Below are 21,154 nucleotides of genomic sequence, written 5' to 3'. Positions count from 1 at the left end.
GATATAAACCAACCCCCATGCCTCTGTGATGTTCTGAGGCAGAGATATAGGTCTTGGTACACGGTTGCTAGGCTGCTTGATAATGGTTGCTAGGGCGTGGCTAGGAAGTGTTGAAGGTGATTTGTGATTGGCTGTTGATGCCCCGAGTTAAACAAACCCACCCTTGTGTTTCTATGACACTTCTATCCAAAGATATCCCTTTGATGTTTTTAAATGGAAGTCTATGGGATCAGTTGCTAGGGAGCTCTAAATGGTTGCTAGGGCGTGGCTTGATAGGGTCACAGTGATCCTGAGATAGTGATTGGCTGTCAGAGTAAATTGAGCCCACCCCCTTGTCTCTGAGACACTGTGAGCCAGAGCTGTGGTCAATACAAAATCCCTATGCAATTTCCCATAGAAAGAGAAACGCATGAGTTTAATGGGACGTCCCTCCCCATTATAAGTCAATGGAGAAATTTGAGGAAATTTGGGGAGCTCTAGCGCCCCAGGGGTAGAACTCACACCCCATTGCGATGTGTCATCTTATAGGGCCTGTCAGCCTCTTCAAATGTGGTGACACACGAGTTTCTACGAAATCCTCTCTCAGAGTTATGACTCGTTAAAATTTTTCCCAATGTTAAGTCTATGTGATTTTTTTCGCTACTTTTTCGCCCCTGGGGCGAACATCGTACCCCCGATCCCTTAGAAAAGATATAGCACACCATTCCCGATTAAGCCGCACGTTTTGACGCCTCATTCATGGGTGTGTGACAAACGGTGCGGGAGGAGTAGCGCGTCAAAATGTTGTGTGGAAAAAGAATAATAATAAACCGATCCTGGGTTACATAGTATATATACGCCTTGCTAAACAAGCTCCACGAATATTAATAAGTATGGAGAATAACAATATTGATGCCTTGCTTCGCAAGGCCCACTAATAAGTATGTTTGAGAGTGATGGTGATGCCTTGCTGCGCAAGGCATCACTAAAACCGTTCTGGGGCAAGATAGTAATAGTGATGCCTTGCTACGCAAGCACCACTAATAAACATTGTCCTTACTTTACTGACCTTCCACAAAAGAGCTGATTCATCACTCCAGCAGCGTCCCGGCCCTAACACATGAACACCCGCGGTCTGTCCTTCACCGGTCACTGATGCTAGAACACACGCCTTATGATGGGATACGTGTAGACTCGGCTCAATGTCCACTTTTAGATCGTTTCCGACAGATACTGATACACCTCTGAGCTTTCAAATTACTCATCGCCTTACATCACAAGCTAACGTTACTGAATCTAGAAAATAGCTAAAAATGCTACTGTACGTGATACGAGGCACTTCTTCACGTCATCCTCCCAACCAAATACGTTACCGCGGAGGGTAAAGGCACTGTTGCTTCACCCTTTTGAAAGTTTGTTGAGGTTGTGTTCCCACAGCGTTAGCAAATTTGGAGAGCTTGAATGACTGTCAACTGTTGAATGTCAATAAGCTGTGTTTCCATCCACCTATTTTGAATTCTATAAATGCGCATAAAAACGTATGCACTCGTTTGAGGCGGATAGATTTTCTATCCGATATGAAAATGTGCGCATAAACTACGATGGAAATGCATAAAGTCCCGCTTGCTTACTTCAAACCGGAAGACGCTCCCACTTTTGACGCAAGGCCTCATGGGACGCAGGAAACCTGTGGATAACCTAGAAAAATTTATGTAAATGTCATAGGTAACTGCAAGTCCCATTTGTTCACAAGGATGTATTAGCTTATTTATCTAGCTCCCATGAACTATATGCAATATGCAATATACATTTTACAGCATGTATTAATATTTAATCAATACAATTGTACCTTTCATTCATGTTAGTTCATAGTGCATTAACTAAGGTTAATAGATAAAACTAACAATGAACAATACTTATTAAAGCTACACTGTGTAACTTTTTTAGTCTATTCTTAGCTAAAAACACTTAGTTCTTTCAAAAATATATGTGCTCATTAATGTATATTTACTTCTTTCAAGTAATAAAGTATTCTCGTAAGTTTATAATATGCCATTGAAAATACATTAGGTAATCATGATCGCCCTCTGCACACTGCCGGTGAGTCCCATAAATGTAGTGCTACTCAACATGTAGAGAAACAAGTAACTGATCAACACACTAATCAATGGAACAAACAGGGAGCAAGACCCAAAGGCACTCGAGACATCAGATTGTCACGAGCATCACATATTGCCGCAGTAGCATGCTCTACCCCAGACACAAGGATTGCAAACACTAGTTTTCTACCACCAAATATACATCTTGAAAACAGATTTGAAGTGCTAATGAATGTGGGTGAGGAATCCCCAAATGTGATGAATATGACCGAACACAGATTGAATCAGCCCGCAGCTAACACTGCTAACAGGCGCTCAAGGTCAAGCAGACAGCGGCCCTCAGCTCAGAGCGCAGCCGAGCCCAGGACTCTCATAGTGGGGGACTCAACAATCAGAAACATTAGCAGCAGGGATACAACTACATGCTGCCTTCCACAAGCAACAGTCTCTGATGTAAACAGGGAACTTAAGAACATTCTGATGAAACATAAGACTGCAAATCGACTTATCATTCATGTGGGAAAGAACGATATTCAGAGAGAGGAGTCAGAACTTCTAAAGAGGGATTTTAATGAACTTTTTGAAACACTTAGAAAACTGAAAGTTCAGCCGTTCATCAGTGGACCACTTCCAGCAAGAGGAACAAATAGGTTCTCACGGCTACTTGGGCTTAATACATGGCTGCAAAAAACCTGCAACATGAAGGGAGTGAACTTTATCGACAACTTTAATCTCTTCTGGAGTCAGAGACAACTGTTTACATCAAATGGCCTCCACCCAAACAAACTCGGTGCAAGAGTGCTACAGGACAATATTTATTTTTCCCTTCATCATCCTTCAGCTGTGTGTGCTAACCCACTCAACCTGGAAAGCACACACACACCAGTAAAGTACGATCACAGGACTTCATTTCAGCATCTGAATGGACATGCGGTTGATACACCCCACAAGGACAATGATAACACCACGCAGCCACAACAACCACTTCTCATGGACACACTCCCAGCTGAACCCAGCCCTCAGAGCTCACCACAGATAGACTGTGATGGATTAGAACAGCTCGAAGTGACACAGATCGAGCCACTAAACAGTAACATCTCAGCCCATACTGTGGAGTCTGTGGAGGCACTGGTAAAAATGGGGACCATCAGGAGTGACACTGGTGAACTTTTAAAACTTATATGTAATATAAGCAATAGGCTGGAAGAAATGTCAATCCTTGAACCGGACGATAACATATTGCAGTTTCCGGTAACACCAGAGAAACAGCCCCCCTCACCAGACATGTTATCCCGCTCTACAGCATCCCCGCCTCTGAGCTTCACAGAGAAAATGGATTTTGTTTATACTGGAAACAGACAATCATACTCGATCACTGCGAGCCCCCAGATATCAACCAAAGAGCGTCGAGCCCCACAACCACCAAAGACTGTGGGCCCAGCTCGCTCTGCCCCTCCTCCTATGAGATTTCTTCGGTCACAACGCCAGGGCACACACCCTCCTCCATCTGCACCAAAAACAACTGATACCAGCTCTCAGTGACGTGTTCTGGGTCCTCGCAACGTCAACAGCAATCTTATCAAATGTTTACAAAACATGCGTGAATCCAGTGTGCCTCTATCTTTCTCTATTTCTGTTCTGTTACGTGATAGAAAGTCCAAGGCTTTCTCAGGCCGTATGGCAAACCCATCTAATCTGCTGCCTGTTAATTGTCAAACTAAGATTACTATGGGGGAAAAAATTAAAATTAATACTGTTAAGTTAGCACTCTTAAACATCCGTTCACTTAAAAACAAATCATTTCTAGTCAATGACTTAATATCCACAAACAACCTAGATTTTTTGCTGCTAAATGAAACGTGGCTAGAAGACAGCTGCAGTGCAACAGTCCTCAATGAAACAGCCCCTCCTAACTTTACTTTTATGAGTGTCTGCAGACCAGTCAGAAGGGGCGGGGGGGTCGCAGCACTATTTAAAGATGTCTATCAATGTAAGCAAGTATCGTTTGGTGACTATTTGTCTCTAGAATATCTGGGCATTGTGCTAAAAGGTGCTCCACGCATCCTGCTTATCATTATTTATAGGCCTCCGAAATATTCTCCGGCCTTTATTGATGACTTTACAGAGCTGTTATCAGCAATCTCATCTGAGTATGACTGTTTTGCTATTGCTGGGGATTTTAACATTCACATTGACAATGCTGAATCCAGTACAACAAAAGATCTCATGACTGTTCTTAACACTTTTGATTTGACACAACATGTTCACGGACCCACACATGATCGTGGACACACTCTAGATTTACTAATCAGTAAGGGGCTAAACATTTCATCGATAGTTATTAAGGATGTGGCACTGTCTGATCATTTCTGTATTTTCTTTGATATATCAATCTCTCCTGCCATTGAAACCAGATCTGTCTCTATCAAAAAGAGATGCTTAAATGAGAACACTAGTGTGCTGTTTATGAAGGCTATATCTCTAACACCAAGCATATCTGCAGACTCTGTTGATTTTCTCCTTGACTCTTTTAACTCAAAAGTTAAGGGTGTAATTGATGATATTGCTCCCGTAAAAGCCAGGAAAAAGAGTGGCAAACAAAAAGCACCTTGGAGAAACTCAACAGAAGTGCAATTAATGAAAAGACAATGCAGGAAATCGGAACGCATGTGGCGAAAGACAAAACTTGTAGTCCATTATAAGATCTATAAAGACAGTCTTCGTGCTTTCAATGTGGAACTAGGCAAAGCTAGACAGACCTTCTTTTCAAATATTATAAACAGAAACATAAACAACACGCGCACTATTTTTGCTACTGTAGAGAGACTAACAAACCCCCCGAGTCACATTCCCAGTGAAATGCTTTGCCCAGAGTTTGCTTCCTTCTTCTCCGAGAAAATCATTAATATCAGAAATGCGATCAGCACATCGTTTAGTTGCTCTGAGGTGAATCAGATCAGACCACAGCCTCAGAAAGTTACTATGACTGATTTCGAAGCAATTGATGGTAAAATTTTAGAAGAAACAGTACAGCACCTTAAAACATCAACCTGCGCCCTTGACACACTCCCCACTTCTTTTTTCAAAAGTGTGTTTAACTGTTTAGAAGCAGATCTCCTAGAAGTGGTAAACGCCTCACTTCTTTCTGGGACTTTTCCAAACTCCCTTAAAACCGCAGTAGTTAAGCCTCTCCTGAAAAAGAGAAATCTGGATAACTCCATATTGAGCAACTACAGACCAATCTCAAATCTCCCCTTCATAGGCAAGATCATTGAAAAAGTTGTTTTCAGTCAGCTGAACAAATTCTTAAGCTCAAACGGATACTTTGACAATTTTCAATCTGGTTTCCGACCGCATCACAGCACAGAGACGGCGCTCATAAAGATTATAAATGATATTCGCCTCAATACAGATACAGGCAAAACATCAATTCTGGTACTACTGGACCTCAGTGCTGCATTCGACACTGTTGACCACAAAATACTTCTTGACAGGCTAGAAAATTGGGTTGGGCTTTCTGGAATGGTCCTCAAATGGTTCAGGTCATACTTAGAAGGGAGAGGTTATTATGTGAGTATAGGTGACCATAAGTCTGAGTGGACATCCATGACATGTGGAGTCCCACAAGGGTCAATTCTTGCACCACTCCTATTCAACCTGTACATGCTGCCACTCAGCCAAATAATGAAAAATAACAAAATGGCTTACCACAGCTATGCTGACGACACCCAGATCTACTTAGCCCTATCACCTAATGACTACAGCCCCATTGACTCTCTATGTAAATGCATTGATGAAGTTAACAATTGGATGTGCCAAAACTTTCTTCAGTTAAACAAAGACAAAACTGAAATTACTACATTTGGAAACAAAGATGAAATTCTGAAGGTGAATGCATATCTTGAGGCTAAAGGCCTGAAATCAAAAAATCAAGTCAGGAATCTTGGTGTGATTTTGGAGTCAGACCTGAGTTTCAATAGTCATGTCAAAGCAATAACTAAATCCGCTTTCTATCATCTCAAAAATATATCAAGAATTAGATGCTTTGTTTCCAGGCAAGACTTAGAGAAACTCGTTCATGCTTTTATTACCAGTAGGGTGGACTATTGTAATGGTCTTCTCACCGGCCTTCCCAAAAAGACCATTAGACAGCTGCAGCTCATACAGAACGCTGCTGCCAGGATCCTGAGCCGAACCAGAAAATATGACCATATCACACCAGTCCTCAGATCTTTACACTGGCTTCCAGTTACATTTAGGATCGATTTTAAAGTGCTATTACTTGTATATAAATCACTCAATGACCTAGGACCTCAATACATTGCAGATATGCTGATTAAATACAAACCCAACAGATCACTCAGATCATCAGGATCAAGTCAATTAGAAATACCAAGGGTTCACTCAAAGCCAGGAGAGTCTGCTTTTAGCTATTATGCCAGCCGTACCTGGAACCAGCTTCCTGAACAGATCAGATGTGCTCAAACAGTAGCCACTTTCAAATCCAGACTCAAAACACATCTGTTTAGCTGTGCATTTACTGAATGAGCTATGCCACTGTACGTGCTTTGTCCGAACTGCTTGCATTTTAATTTATATGCTTAAATTTAACCCTGTTTTTATTTTTATTTTTAATTATACTCTTTATTTTTATCTTTCAATATTTTCTTTATTTTTATTTCTTTAAATTCCTATTATAACTGTAATATTTTTATTTCATTTCTGTGTAAAGCACTTTGAATTGCCACTGTGTATGAAATGTGCTATACAAATAAACTTGCCTTGCCTTGCCTTGCCTAATGGGATCTAACGGTGGTCGCCATGTTGCCCCTCCATCTTGAAAGTACATTAGCCAAAGAGGGACACACCGTAAATTCAAGCTTCGCTTTTCGCGTTTTAACCGGTTTTAATACTCGATGGCACTGTACAAAATTCTCTGCCTCGCGCATGTGCGCGTCAACTTGTTCAGACTTGTCTGGTGCATGTGCAGAGAGTTTTCATCTCAGCAGCATCAGTAACAGAGTTATAAGGAGTTTTCCTGGCTTGTTTATTCCTCAAAAGTCTGTTTTTCCTTGTGTGGTATTTCTGTGCGTTAATAACTCCGTAAGTAATAATAGTTATTGTCATTGTAGTTGTGTTTCAGAGTGTGTCATCGCGTAAATCAGTTGATGTCACCTCAGAAGTATTTTTGTGTCAACATACAATAGCGTAATGCTCACCTATTTGAATAATCATTCAGTTATTTTGTTATCAACAATGTTTATTCGTTTATAGAAAATATTTACTTGTAATGTATGTTGATGGAAATATGTATCAGGTCTGATCGGCTTATTAACAATTGTTATACAGAGCGCACTGCAGTGCTAACGTTAAAGCGCCGCACACACTTTTGTAACCAGACACCGCTTGTTAGCAGCTGCAGCTCCGCTCCTTTTAATGCAGCTGCATTTAGCGCCTATATATGGTACAATAAGCTCTGGTTTACGGTTACATTATACAAATGTAACTTATAAGTATAGTTATACAGTTCTTAACTGTGTATGTATATTTACCATCCTTATTTGTTCTCTCACAGAAACCACATTTATGTACATATCCACGCAAACCTGTTTATGCCTTGCAATTGGATGACTGAATAAACATTACTATCATCAAAGTTCACTCTGGATTAGCTGCAGTTCTTTCTAGCCGAATAATTAGGCCAGTTGAGTTCCAACCATCCCACTGCGCACAGAATATCCCACAGGCACCGTGTCGAATGTGGACGAGGTCGAACTGGAAGCCATGTTAATGTTGGACTAAATCGGCCACCGTAGGAGTTGAAACGAAATCGGAATTGAGAGGAACAGAAACTAAAGTTCACTGGATGGTCATATACCTTTTCACCACTAGATGGGGGAAAATATCACACGGTAACACTTTACAATAATATTCCATTTGTAACATTAAAGCTACACTATTTCATAGAAACCCAAACAGTCAGCTTTTTTAGAACATTTGGCAATTATCTAATCAAAACAACAAAATATGAATTGAAATCCAATACGTTTCTGATGTGTTTATATTTCTGTCGGCTGCTTGACGATACAGTTTGCTTTCTCACGTCACGAGTTGTTACATTGTTTTAACTGCTTGGGCTACTGCTAATATAATGCTAATGCTAATGTCCTCTCAGCCTCGACTACAAAGTGCACACACACCGCTGTTCTTTCCCTGCTAATGCAGCATCTAGTCAACAAATGAATGCCTTTATAATGATTTGGAAACATGTACTGAAGTGTCCTGTATTCATATCGTTTCACTGTCAGTGTTTTAAACGCACATCTGATGTGTGAGCGCTCTCTCTCTGTGCAGTGTGTGCTCTCCGTTCAGCGCAGCCTCACATGTTAATATAAACACCGTCAGTGATAGTTGTTATTTGGCCTCTAGAGGGCGCTCTCGTGCTATATAATGACAGCAGACCTTCTCAGAGCTCTCGTACTGTATAATGACAGCGCACCCGTCTCAGCCGCTCAAGTAACGCAACCCAGAAAAACTATCGGTATCGATTTTTGCAGATAACCGATTATTCCACCAATCAACTATCAGTGCCGATTAATCTGCAAAACCGATGAATCAGTCGACCTCTATTAGTGATGTGTTTAGTGATGTGATGAAGAAGGGTCTGAGCACTCGAGTACCCAGCGCTCGCAGGTCAGTTTAGGCCATAGTGTCACAGACCATATGGTGTGTGTGATCATGTCTTCATCAGTGAGCTTTATATGTGCTGTGCGGCACAAGCAGCTTCTGTTAGTCAGTAACTTCAGTCAGGAATAATGTGTGAGGATAAGATGCTTTCGCCACAGAGCAAACAGCAGCGTCTGCAAACACAAGCATCAAACCAGACAGAGCTTCACTCATTATTAATTATGTTTGTGATAAGAACAGTAACTGTAATAGCATTATAACATTTACACAAATATAATATCAATAAGTTTGCAGTGAATGTTCCTGCAGAATCTTCTTCCTCTGACTGAAGATTGGGCTCTTATGTTTTTTAAACTGCTCTGTTGTCTTTCATTGTATTTTAAACCTTTTACCAATGTGGCATATTAACACATTAATATATGTTTAAAATACTTGTCTTTTTTATAAATGGTCTGGTAAGACTGCTGGTAGTTTTAATCTATCAGACACCTTTCCTGATATTCTGTCATATTTTCCTTTGCGAGATTAAATTCTGCAGGTGTAAAAGCAGGAGCAGATGTGACACACACGTGACACACATTTCCCCAAACAGCCTCTTTATTCTGCAGATCTTTATTTTCTTGAGCAATGCTGTTATGAAAGTGCAAATCCAGCTGTGAATGTTCCTGTCAGATTCTGGTTTGATATCACACTCTGGGTGAAAGTTACAATCATTTCTCTTTTCTCTTGTGTCTTTTCTAGCCTATATGACTGTGGCATTACAGATGTTTCTCCTTTAACTCAGTCTTTGACAAACTCAAAAGCACTGCAGTTTTTAAAAGAGCTTAATCTGAGAAACAATACGATCAGAGACTCACAGCAGCTCAGAGACGTGATGCGAGACTCAAACTGTGACCTGAGGTGAGGAAACATCACTTTACACCACTCACACTAACACAAACATGGGGATTTAACTTTAAATGTATTATATTTAAGACATACATATTTAAAAACAATATGTACGCCAAATAATGTAAGATCAGTAACTAATCAGATTACAGTAATTTAATGTTGGTTACAGTCTATTACACTTTGTGCTCAAAGTAATGTAAATATTGATATAATGTGCAGCTTGTTCCACTGAGCACTGATTATGTTCTTCTACTTCCTCTTTCAGCCTATAGGAAGAGCTGGAGCAGGAGCACTGGTTATATTGGGCTAAAGCTCAGGAGGAACCAGAGACATCAACAGCTCAAGCAAAGCCACCATCAGATTAAAGATCCTCAGGAGGTTCTCAATATAACACTGTAATAAATGAATATGTGTGATGGTAGTTTAGCTGAGATGCTGCTCTACAGCACTTCATAAATACACTGCCAAACCTACAGCTGTTATGAGCTCAAGCTGTTTATATACATGCAGTTTTTCAAATAGCACTGCTTTAACACATGTAGAGTTCATCATACCAGCTCTTGTGTATTATCATTTATAATGAGTACTAATGCATACAGGAGGAAGAGATTCAGACGTTCAGATTTAATAACGCAACATCAATAGAAGCACACACACATGATGAGTAATGTTGACTGGTTATTGTTGATTTAAGAGCTGAAATAGAGGAGGAAGAGCCTGATCTGAGATCAGATGAGCTGGATTAGCAGGAATGGGAGTCTTTAGTGTCCTACATCATACTAATGTTGGGATTAAACTCATCTATAATGAAGAAATTTATATTTTAATTCTCAAATGTAGTACTTAAATATATATTAAATCATTAAATACATGTACAGAGATTTAAATCAATCATATGTATATTTCTTTATACCGTTATTATTTTATTTTACATGAATCTGTTTTACATTTGTATTTCTTTATTTTATATACAGAATATATATTTTTAAATGTGTATGAGGTTCTGTCTCTCATAATGCAGAAATATGTCTGTGGTCATGAGACTCAAAGCTTTGACTGTCCTACGGTGAAAGATGATGAAGTTTCCCACACCAGCCCAGACTCAGATTCAGCATTAGCAGTCACAGCATTCATGTACCCATAATCCACCGCATTTTTAGCAAGTATAATTTTCTCTTTAGCCATTGTATGCATTTTTATGTATTGGCATATTGTGTAAATATACAAATAAAATAATTTAGTTTGATTTGAAGGGTTCATTTGTTCAGTAGATGCAACAGCAGATGCAGAGATTCTCCTGTGAAAGCTGTAGACCTGAAACAGAAAAAGCAGTTTCTCAAGCTCACCACTAGAGGTCACAATATCGCAATATCATGTGAAGCAGAAGCAATCATTTTAGCCCAGCCCAAATCTTCAGCAAAACCAGTTCTGTCTGTGACTGCTTTTCCTGTGATCCATTACTCCGCTCTGTGCTCCACTAGATCTGATTACAGTATAATACTGCAAAGCAATTTACAGTTAATTGCTGTGTGTGAAATACAGTAATTTGTAGTTTTTTTTACAGTAACATTGAAATAAACTTGTAGTTTATTTTACATCAATATTTTGTAATTTTACTGAAGTACAGTACACACTGAGAAAAATTACTTGTAGGATTTACTTTATAAAATCCTCGTAACACATTTTGAGTAAATGTCACTGCTACTGCTCTGTACTAACCTGTTATTATCAAGTAAAATCTATTCACTATTGAACTTAAAATTCATGAAGTGATTGAGTAGATATTAATAACTTAATATTTTATTTCACATATAGTATTAAAAACTACTTTTCTAAGGTAAGTAGCTAAATTTAACAAACTTTTAACTCAAATAATATAACAAAGAATTAAACCATGAAAGTGCATGTTTTACTTAGAAACATCTAAGTAAATAATACAATAGATATCATGTAGATATCATATGCCGCATTGCTCACTTTTGTCATGTAGATATGAACACACAGACTTCAAAACTTGGTACACAATGATGGGAACATATGATAGATCGATTTGAGTATGAATGTGTGATTGAGTAGAAAATGAACTTCAGATGTCACAAAAGTTACCAGACCTAACAATAAAAGCACTGATAAAACAGTGCAAAAACAGCAAAAAACATGGGAACACCAGTATCAGAATGTTGAGTAAGTTTTACTTAATTTTATATTTTTGATATTTACGCTTGAATTGAGTACAAATATAGAATTTACTTTTTTTATTCTTGCCTGAACTAACTTACTATGTACAAATTACATTTGATTTTCTTTACATCACAGACTCTTTTACCTGGTGTGAGGACATGACCAGATAAAAGGCAGGAGACACTACTTGTCGTCAGTTTAAAGCTTTATTTACTTGCCATCACCATATCGTGATGCAGAAACCTTACAGGTGACCTTCCTCACTGAAGTCCCTCATCAGACCTCCCAGAACAGACAAACTGAATTAGGGCTGTAACGATTTGCCCAAAAATAAAAACCTCGATTAATTGAACATTTTACCTCGATTACGATTAATGAACGATTATTTTGCTTCTTTTTTTTTTTTTTTTTTGCCCTCATAAAGGTTTTTGAGCAAGTTCACTGATAAGGTTTGTAGCCTACTGTAAATATGTTCTACATATTTATATATAGAACAGGTGGGGGTTTTTTTCTAATGAAAAAGTGCATTTCTTTGTGATTTTAAAATACTTGAAGGAAACTGTTCATTTTCAGCAGTTATTGTCTATGGAGCAGATTTCTGCTTGTTGTACATCATATACAGATAAATTTGCACAGTAGGCCTACATTACATTTATCTGAATGCATTAATGAGAGAGTGATTGTGTGTGTGGGTTAGGTTAGGGTTAGGGTTAGGTTAGGGGAAATTACAACATCTCCCCCCAAGCCAGCACTCGTCTGGAAAGGTTTGTAGTAGGGAGAATGAGGAGGGGCACGGGCCGACGCATGTCAGACTATACTATGTCGCCTGTGATTGGCTCCCGTCTAGGAGCAATGCCTTTTTTGGCTTATGGGCCAGGTGGGTAGCTTGTTATTTTTTTCGTTAGTTTATGAAACTTCTGTTGTTTTGCCTTTTATTTATTATAATGTCAGGTTGGATTATTCTGATGGGTAAGTTTAAGTGTGGTAGTGGGGTCGTGGCTAACCTTTACTGGTGAAAATTATTGTTCTTATTTCTTTTTTTGGTTTTTAGGAATTGCGAAGTTTCCGGTCTGAACTTGCTCTGGACCAGCGAACCAAGCCGAAGCCTGATAATCCTGATCCAGCATCGCAACTCCCCCAGAGGTGAAGTATTTTGGTCTATGGTGAAGGTCAACTCGTGAGAGAAATCAATCTGAGAAATCCTATTTTGAAAGGACGAATCAGAAAATGTGCGACCTGTCTGGGACTCACATTTTCCAACGAACCTGTCTGGGTTCGATTCGTCTCCCCATCCCGTCTCTCTGCCAAACCCGAGGGTTAAGAGAGAGACCGGAGGGGATGAGGATCCTCAAACTGATTTGTGGGTCTTTTTTTATTGTAATCTGTTTTATTCAGTTGGGTTAGTCTGACGGGTACGTCCTAGTGTGGTATTGAGGTCGTGGCTAACCTTTCCTGTTGAAAACTATTGTTCTTATTTCTTTTTCTGGTTTTTAGGAATTGCGAAGTTTCCGGTCTGAACTTGCTCTGGACCAGCGAACCAAGCCGAAGCCCGATAATCCTGATCCAGCATCGCAACCCCCCCAGAGGTGAAGTATTTTGGTATATGGTAAAGGTCTGTATGGTTTGAGACCGTTCGATTTAGACGTGCGGAACGTGAATTTGGATTTTTATTCTAAGGTTTTGAGAAAGGTTCTCTGGTCGACAGGTGCACTGGTGGGTAGATTTAGTGCAGAAATGGGTTTGTGAGTAAATTCCATAGATTTTTGGGTTTTACAATGGGTAGGGTTAGCGTGGGGGTTGGGATTCTAGTCCGTAGGGTTGATGCAGGTGGGTTTACAGCCAGTGGGTCTGTGACGGTTAGGGTTAGTGTAGGAGTAGGGGTCACGTTAAAGTATTTTTTGTCCTGTGAAATTTGACTTAGGGTTATAATCAGTAGGGTTGACGTGGGTGGGTTTCCAGCCAGTGGGTCTGTGACGGGTAGGGTTAGTGTAGGAGTAGGGGTCACGTTAAAGTATTTTTTGTCCTATGAAATTTGACTTGGGGTTATAATCAGTAGGGTTGACGTGGGTGGGTTTCTAGCCAGTGGGTCTGTGACGGTTAGGGTTAGTGTAGGAGTAGGGGTCACGTTAAAGTATTTTGTCCTATGAAACTCGACTTAGGGTTATAATCAGTAGGGTTGACGTGGGTGGGTTTCCAGACAGTGGGTCTGTGACGGTTAGGGTTAGTGTAGGAGTAGGGGTCACGTTAAAGTATTTTGTCCTATGAAACTCGACTTAGGGTTATAATCAGTAGGGTTGACGTGGGTGGGTTTCCAGACAGTGGGTCTGTGACGGTTAGGGTTAGTGTAGGAGTAGGGGTCACGTTAAAGTATTTTTTGTCCTATGAAATTAAACATAGGGTTATAATCAATAGGGTTGATGTGGGTGGGTTTACAGCCAGTGGGTCTGTGACGGGTAGGGTTAGTTGAGAGTGGGGATCACGTTAGTGGATTTTTGTCCATGGAAATTCCTACTCCCTCAAGTGTTGTGTGTGAGGGAAATTTGTGAGACACATCTTCAGTAGCGTACCTCAGTATCAACGGGTGTTTCAGCTCTTTAAACACTATACACCCTCCTCTGAGGCGGCCCGTCTGGGGGATCAGTCCCAAACGTGTGTCTCGAGATCAATTTGCTAAAGTTTCTAACAAGAACCACAATGGTGTGTTTTTTGGGTTCTGGTGTGTGATGTTCTAATCCTAGGTAATGGTCGTTGATTCAGTTTTTTAGGGGATGTGGCGATTATAGGTGTTTTTAAGGATGGGGCCTGGGAATGACAGGCTGGTTGGGGTTTGGGTCGGAAGGAATCTGTTCGTACCAGGAAGTGGACCCGAAGAAACAAGTGGGAAGATTTGTTTGAGTTGAACTCCAAAAAAGACCAGCCAATGAAAACAAGTGAGAAAGTAGCTGGGAAGAAACTGGTCAGTGTGTGGGGTGTTGACGCGCAATGTGTCGTTGCGTAAGTGGTGGCTAAAAAGCCGTATCGAAGAACACTCCCCCAAGTGACCCTTTGTTATCACCGTTAGGTTACCCAGGTCACCTGGGAAGAGTCGAGGGTCAAACTGGCGGATGTACCCCGAAAGGCCCATCAAGCTTCTACCAGCCCTTCCCCCTAAGGTGCAAGCAAGAACCAAACCGACATCATCCTTAGGACAACCGTTGGGAGCTTGAACCCTAAAGAGAAGGCGAGTGAGTTTTCCATAGTCCAATGCTTTTAACAGGGAGTTAGGATGATGGTAAGTACGCATATCATTAAAAATGCTCTTTGTGTCACCGTGGATAGAAAAGGTGTTCAGATTAGTGACTCCTATGTGGTTTTTCAGCTCGAATTACGACCACGAGATTCATGAAAGTTGACGGTAAAAGTCGACCCGTGAATCCTTGTTGACGAAAGTCGATAAGAGAAAAACGATTCATGAAAGTCGACGGTAAAAGTCGACCCGTGAATGGTTGACGACGAATGTCGATTTCTCGAACTTTGACGACAGATGTCGATTTCTCGAACTTGGACGACGAATGTTGATTTCTCGAACTTGGACGACGAATGTCGATTTCTCGAACTTTAGCGACGAATGTCGGTTTTTTAACTTTGACGACAAATGTCGATTTCTCGAACTTTGACGACGAATGTTGATTTCTCGAACTTCGGCGACGAATGTCGGTTTTTTAACTTTGACGACGAATGTCGATTTTTCGAACTTGGACGACGAATGTCGATTTCTCGAACTTTAGTGACGAATGTCGACTTCTCGAACTTTAGGGTTAGGGTTAGGGGAAATCGATCCAAGATCCGATCCCCGAAGGAATCGGAAATGGTTGTGCACTCTCCACCCAACCGCTGACCACTAAAGACGGCTACTGGACGAGACCAGATATATATCATTATTAGGGTTAGGGTTAGAGTTAGGGTAGGGTTAGAGTTAGGGTAGGGTTAGGGTTAGGGTTAGGGTTAGGGTTAGGTTAGGGTTAGGGTTAGGGGAAATTGATCCAAGATCCGATCCCCGAAGGAATCGGAAATGGTTATGCACTCTCCACCCAACCGCTGACCACTAAAGACGGCTACTGGACGAGACCAGATATATATCATTATTAGGGTTAGGGTTAGGGTTAGGGTTAGGTTTTTTAGAATTACAACAGCTCCTCCCCGACCCAGCACTTGCTTAGGCCGGAAAAGAGTCTGAGGAAAGGCACTGGCCGACGCTTGTTTGACTCTGCCGTCCCCCCACCTTAGGGGCCTTACCATAATTGGTATCGGGTCTCCATAAACAAAAAGACCCTCCCCCCAGGAAATGCATGGCCTGACTGGGCACACACACTTCCCTTAACTCTAATCTAAACCCCCCAACGAATCCCCACGCACTAATCCCCACGCCCCTCCCCAAAAACAAAACCCCAACACGCCCTCCTCCAAAAAGCGAGGTTAGGGTTAGGGTTAGGGTTAGGGTTAGGGTTAGGGTTAGGGTTAGGGTTAGGGTTAGGTACAGGGGTTTGATACGAATCTGAGCCCCCAGAAATGAGCCCCCTGGTGTTTTATTTCTGTCATATCTTTGCACCATTTGGTGCTAGGTGGTTGGGACTCGGTACATGTACTAATTGGGCGACGCCCGATCCGCCTGTAGCGTTTTCGAGTCTCTAGCGCCACCGTGCGTCGAGTTACGGTACTGCACTTCCATTTCTACCCGTCCCAGAGAGCTGAAAGTCGGCCCGTTTGTGGCCTAGGGGGCGCTGATCACGGTGGTGGCGGTCCCGTGCCTCTATCTGGTTCCGTTTGGCATGGAGTGCCATTTGAGTCCCGGCACAATACAGGGGGTGAGGGAACCACACGTGGACCCAGTGGTTGATTTGACATATATACATATATGCATGCATATTAGGGTGTTTTTGGGGTGTAAAAAGAGATGTGTTGGATCTGGGAGGGCTGTCACGGGTAGGGTTGGTGGGCGTGTGGGTTAGGGTTAGGTACAGGAGGTTTATACGAATCTGAGCCCCCAGAAATGAGCCCCCTGGTGTTTTATTTCTGTTATATCTTTGCACCATTTGGAGCTAGGTGGTTGGGACTTGGTACATGTACTAATTGGGCAACGCCCGATCCGTCTGTAGCGTCTTCGAGTCTCTAGCGCCACCGTGCGTGGAGTCACGGTACTGCACTTCCATTTCTACCCGTCCCAGAGAGCTGAAAGTTAGGGTTAGGGTTAGGGTTAGGGTTAGGGTTAGGGTTAGGGTTAGGGTTAGGGTTAGGGTTAGGGTTAGGGTTAGGGTTAGGTTAGGGGAAATTACAACATCTCCCCCCAAGCCAGCACTCGTCTGGAAAGGTTTGTAGTAGGGAGAATGAGGAGGGGCACGGGCCGACGCATGTCAGACTATACTATGTCACCTGTGATTAGCTCCCGTCTAGGAGCAATGCCTTTTTTGGCTTATGGGCCAGGTGGGTAGCTTGTTATTTTTTTCGTTAGTTTATGAAACTTCTGTTGTTTTGCCTTTTATTTATTATAATGTCAGGTTGGGTTATTCTGATGGGTAAGTTTAAGTGTGGTAGTGGGGTCGTGGCTAACCTTTACTGTTGAAAATGATTGTTCTTATTTCTTTTTTTTGGTTTTTAGGAATTGCGAAGTTTCCGGTCTGAACTTGCTCTGGACCAGCGAACCAAGCCGAAGCCTGATAATCCTGATCCAGCATCGCAACTCCCCCAGAGGTGAAGTATTTTGGTCTATGGTGGAGGTCAACTCGTGAGAGAAATCAATTTGAGAAATCCTATTTTGAAAGGACGAATCAGAAAATGTGCGACCTGTCTGGGACTCACATTTTCCAACGAACCTGTCTGGGTTCGATTCGTCTCCCCATCCCGTCTCTCTGCCAAACCCGAGGGCCAAGAGAGAGACCGGAGGGGATGAGGATCCTCAAACTGATTTGTGGGTCTTTTTTTTAAAATTGTAATCTGTTTTATTCAGTTGGGTTAGTCTGACGGGTACGTCCTAGTGTGGTATTGGGGTCGTGGCTAACCTTTACTGTTGAAAACTATTGTTCTTATTTCTTTTTCTGGTTTTTAGGAATTGCGAAGTTTCCGGTCTGAACTTGCTCTGGACCAGCGAACCAAGCCGAAGCCCGATAATCCTGATCCAGCATCGCAACCCCCCCAGAGGTGAAGTATTTTGGTATATGGTAAAGGTCAAGGTCATATTAGTCGTATGGTTTGAGAGCTTTCGATTTAGACGTGCGGAACGTGAATTTGGATTTTTATTCTAAGGTTTTGAGAAAGGTTCTCTGGTCGACAGGTGCACTGGTGGGTAGATTTAGTGCAGAAAGGGGTTTGTGAGTAAATTCCATTGATTTTTGGGTTTTACAATGGGTAGGGTTAGCGTGGGGGTTGGGATTCTAGTCCGTAGGGTTGATGCAGGTGGGTTTACAGCCAGTGGGTCTGTGACGGTTAGGGTTAGTGTAGGAGTAGGGGTCACGTTAAAGTATTTTTTGTCCTATGAAATTTGACTTAGGGTTATAATCAGTAGGGTTGACGTGGGTGGGTTTCCAGCCAGTGGGTATGTGACGGTTAGGGTTAGTGTAGGAGTAGGGGTCACGTTAAAGTATTTTTTGTCCTATGAAATTTGACTTAGGGTTATAATCAGTAGGGTTGACGTGGGTGGGTTTCCAGCCAGTGGGTCTGTGACGGTTAGGGTTAGTGTAGGAGTAGGGGTCACGTTAAAGTATTTTTTGTCCTATGAAATTTGACTTAGGGTTATAATCAGTAGGGTTGACGTGGGTGGGTTTCCAGCCAGTGGGTCTGTGACGGTTAGGGTTAGTGTAGGAGTAGGGGTCACGTTAAAGTATTTTTTGTCCTATGAAATTTGACTTAGGGTTATAATCAGTAGGGTTGACGTGGGTGGGTTTCCAGCCATTGGGTCTGTGACGGTTAGGGTTAGTGTAGGAGTAGGGGTCACGTTAAAGTATTTTTTGTCCTATGAAATTTGACTTAGGGTTATAATCAGTAGGGTTGACGTGGGTGGGTTTCCAGCCAGTGGGTCTGTGACGGTTAGGGTTAGTGTAGGAGTAGGGGTCACGTTAAAGTATTTTTTGTCCTATGAAATTTGACTTAGGGTTATAATCAGTAGGGTTGACGTGGGTGGGTTTCCAGCCAGTGGGTCTGTGACGGTTAGGGTTAGTGAAGGAGTAGGGGTCACGTTAAAGTATTTTTTTGTCCTATGAAATTTGACTTAGGGTTATAATCAGTAGGGTTGACGTGGGTGGGTTTCCAGCCAGTGGGTCTGTGACGGTTAGGGTTAGTGTAGGAGTAGGGGTCACGTTAAAGTATTTTTGTCCATGGAAATTCCTACTCCCTCAAGTGTTGTGTGTGAGGGAAATTTGTGAGACACATCTTCAGTAGCGTACCTCAGTATCAACGGGTGTTTCAGCTCTTTAAACACTATACACCCTCCTCTGAGGCGGCCCGTCTGGGGGATCAGTCCCAAACGTGTGTCTCGAGATCAATTTGCTAAAGTTTCTAACAAGAACCACAATGGTGTGTTTTTTGGGTTCTGGTGTGTGATGTTCTAATCCTAGGTAATGGTCGTTGATTCAGTTTTTTAGGGGATGTGGCGATTATAGGTGTTTTTAAGGAAGGGGCCTGGGAATGATAGGCTGGTTGGGGTTTGGGTCGGAAGGAATCTGTTCGTACCAGGAAGTGGACCCGAAGAAACAAGTGGGAAGATTTGTTTGAGTTGAACTCCAAAAAAGACCAGCCCTTGAAAACAAGTGAGAAAGTAGCTGGGAAGAAACTGGTCAGTGTGTGGGGTGTTGACGCGCAATGTGTCGTTGCGTAAGTGGTGGCTAAAAAGCCGTATCGAAGAACACTCCCCCAAGTGACCCTTTGTTATCACCGTTAGGTTACCAAGGTCACCTGGGAAGAGTCGAGGGTCAAACTGGCGGATGTACCCCGAAAGGCCCATCAAGCTTCTACCAGCCCTTCCCCCTAAGGTGCAAGCAAGAACCAAACCGACATCATCCTTAGGACAACCGTTGGGAGCTTGAACCCTAAAGAGAAGGCGAGTGAGTTTTCCATAGTCCAATGCTTTTAACAGGGAGTTAGGATGATGGTAAGTACGCATATCATTAAAAATGCTCTTTGTGTCACCGTGGATAGAAAAGGTGTTCAGATTAGTGACTCCTATGTGGTTTTTCAGCTCGAATTACGACCACGAGATTCATGAAAGTTGACGGTAAAAGTCGACCCGTGAATCCTTGTTGACGAAAGTCGATAAGAGAAAAACGATTCATGAAAGTCGACGGTAAAAGTCGACCCGTGAATGGTTGACGACGAATGTCGATTTCTCGAACTTTGACGACAGATGTCGATTTCTCGAACTTGGACGACGAATGTTGATTTCTCGAACTTGGACGACGAATGTCGATTTCTCGAACTTTAGCGACGAATGTCGGTTTTTTAACTTTGACGACAAATGTCGATTTCTCGAACTTTGACGACGAATGTTGATTTCTCGAACTTCGGCGACGAATGTCGGTTTTTTAACTTTGACGACGAATGTCGATTTTTCGAACTTGGACGACGAATGTCGATTTCTCGAACTTTAGTGACGAATGTCGACTTCTCGAACTTTAGGGTTAGGGTTAGGGGAAATCGATCCAAGATCCGATCCCCGAAGGAATCGGAAATGGTTGTGCACTCTCCACCCAACCGCTGACCACTAAAGACGGCTACTGGACGAGACCAGATATATATCATTATTAGGGTTAGGGTTAGAGTTAGGGTAGGGTTAGAGTTAGGGTAGGGTTAGGGTTAGGGTTAGGGTTAGGGTTAGGTTAGGGTTAGGGTTAGGGGAAATTGATCCAAGATCCGATCCCCGAAGGAATCGGAAATGGTTATGCACTCTCCACCCAACCGCTGACCACTAAAGACGGCTACTGGACGAGACCAGATATATATCATTATTAGGGTTAGGGTTAGGGTTAGGGTTAGGTTTTTTAGAATTACAACAGCTCCTCCCCGACCCAGCACTTGCTTAGGCCGGAAAAGAGTCTGAGGAAAGGCACTGGCCGACGCTTGTTTGACTCTGCCGTCCCCCCACCTTAGGGGCCTTACCATAATTGGTATCGGGTCTCCATAAACAAAAAGACCCTCCCCCCAGGAAATGCATGGCCTGACTGGGCACACACACTTCCCTTAACTCTAATCTAAACCCCCCAACGAATCCCCACGCACTAATCCCCACGCCCCTCCCCAAAAACAAAACCCCAACACGCCCTCCTCCAAAAAGCGAGGTTAGGGTTAGGGTT

The 21,154-nt window shown here is 42.2% G+C and overlaps 1 protein-coding gene across 2 annotated transcripts in view; it reads left to right on the top strand.

Moving 5' to 3' along the window:
* LOC307123766 (NACHT, LRR and PYD domains-containing protein 3-like) overlaps positions 1 to 10,902 on the top strand; it is a 55,871-nt gene extending 44,969 nt beyond the window's left edge. The window contains exons 18-19 of one of the 2 annotated variants that reach the window (XM_079812464.1): positions 9,507 to 9,665; positions 9,922 to 10,902. In XM_079812464.1, the coding sequence (XP_079668590.1) occupies positions 9,507 to 9,665; positions 9,922 to 9,928 (166 nt within the window). In that variant the 3' untranslated portion in view covers positions 9,929 to 10,902. The remainder of the gene's footprint in view (positions 1 to 9,506; positions 9,666 to 9,921) is intronic. The other variant, XM_079812465.1, reaches the window with a different exon arrangement.
* Positions 10,903 to 21,154: the final 10,252 nt, after the last annotated feature.

Source organism: Gobio gobio (assembly GCF_949357685.1).
Source record: "Gobio gobio genome assembly, chromosome: 3".
In the NCBI taxonomy this organism is placed as follows: Eukaryota; Metazoa; Chordata; class Actinopteri; order Cypriniformes; family Gobionidae; genus Gobio; species Gobio gobio.
Note: the sequence above shows the minus strand (reverse complement) of the source record. Positions and strands in the feature narration are given on the sequence as shown.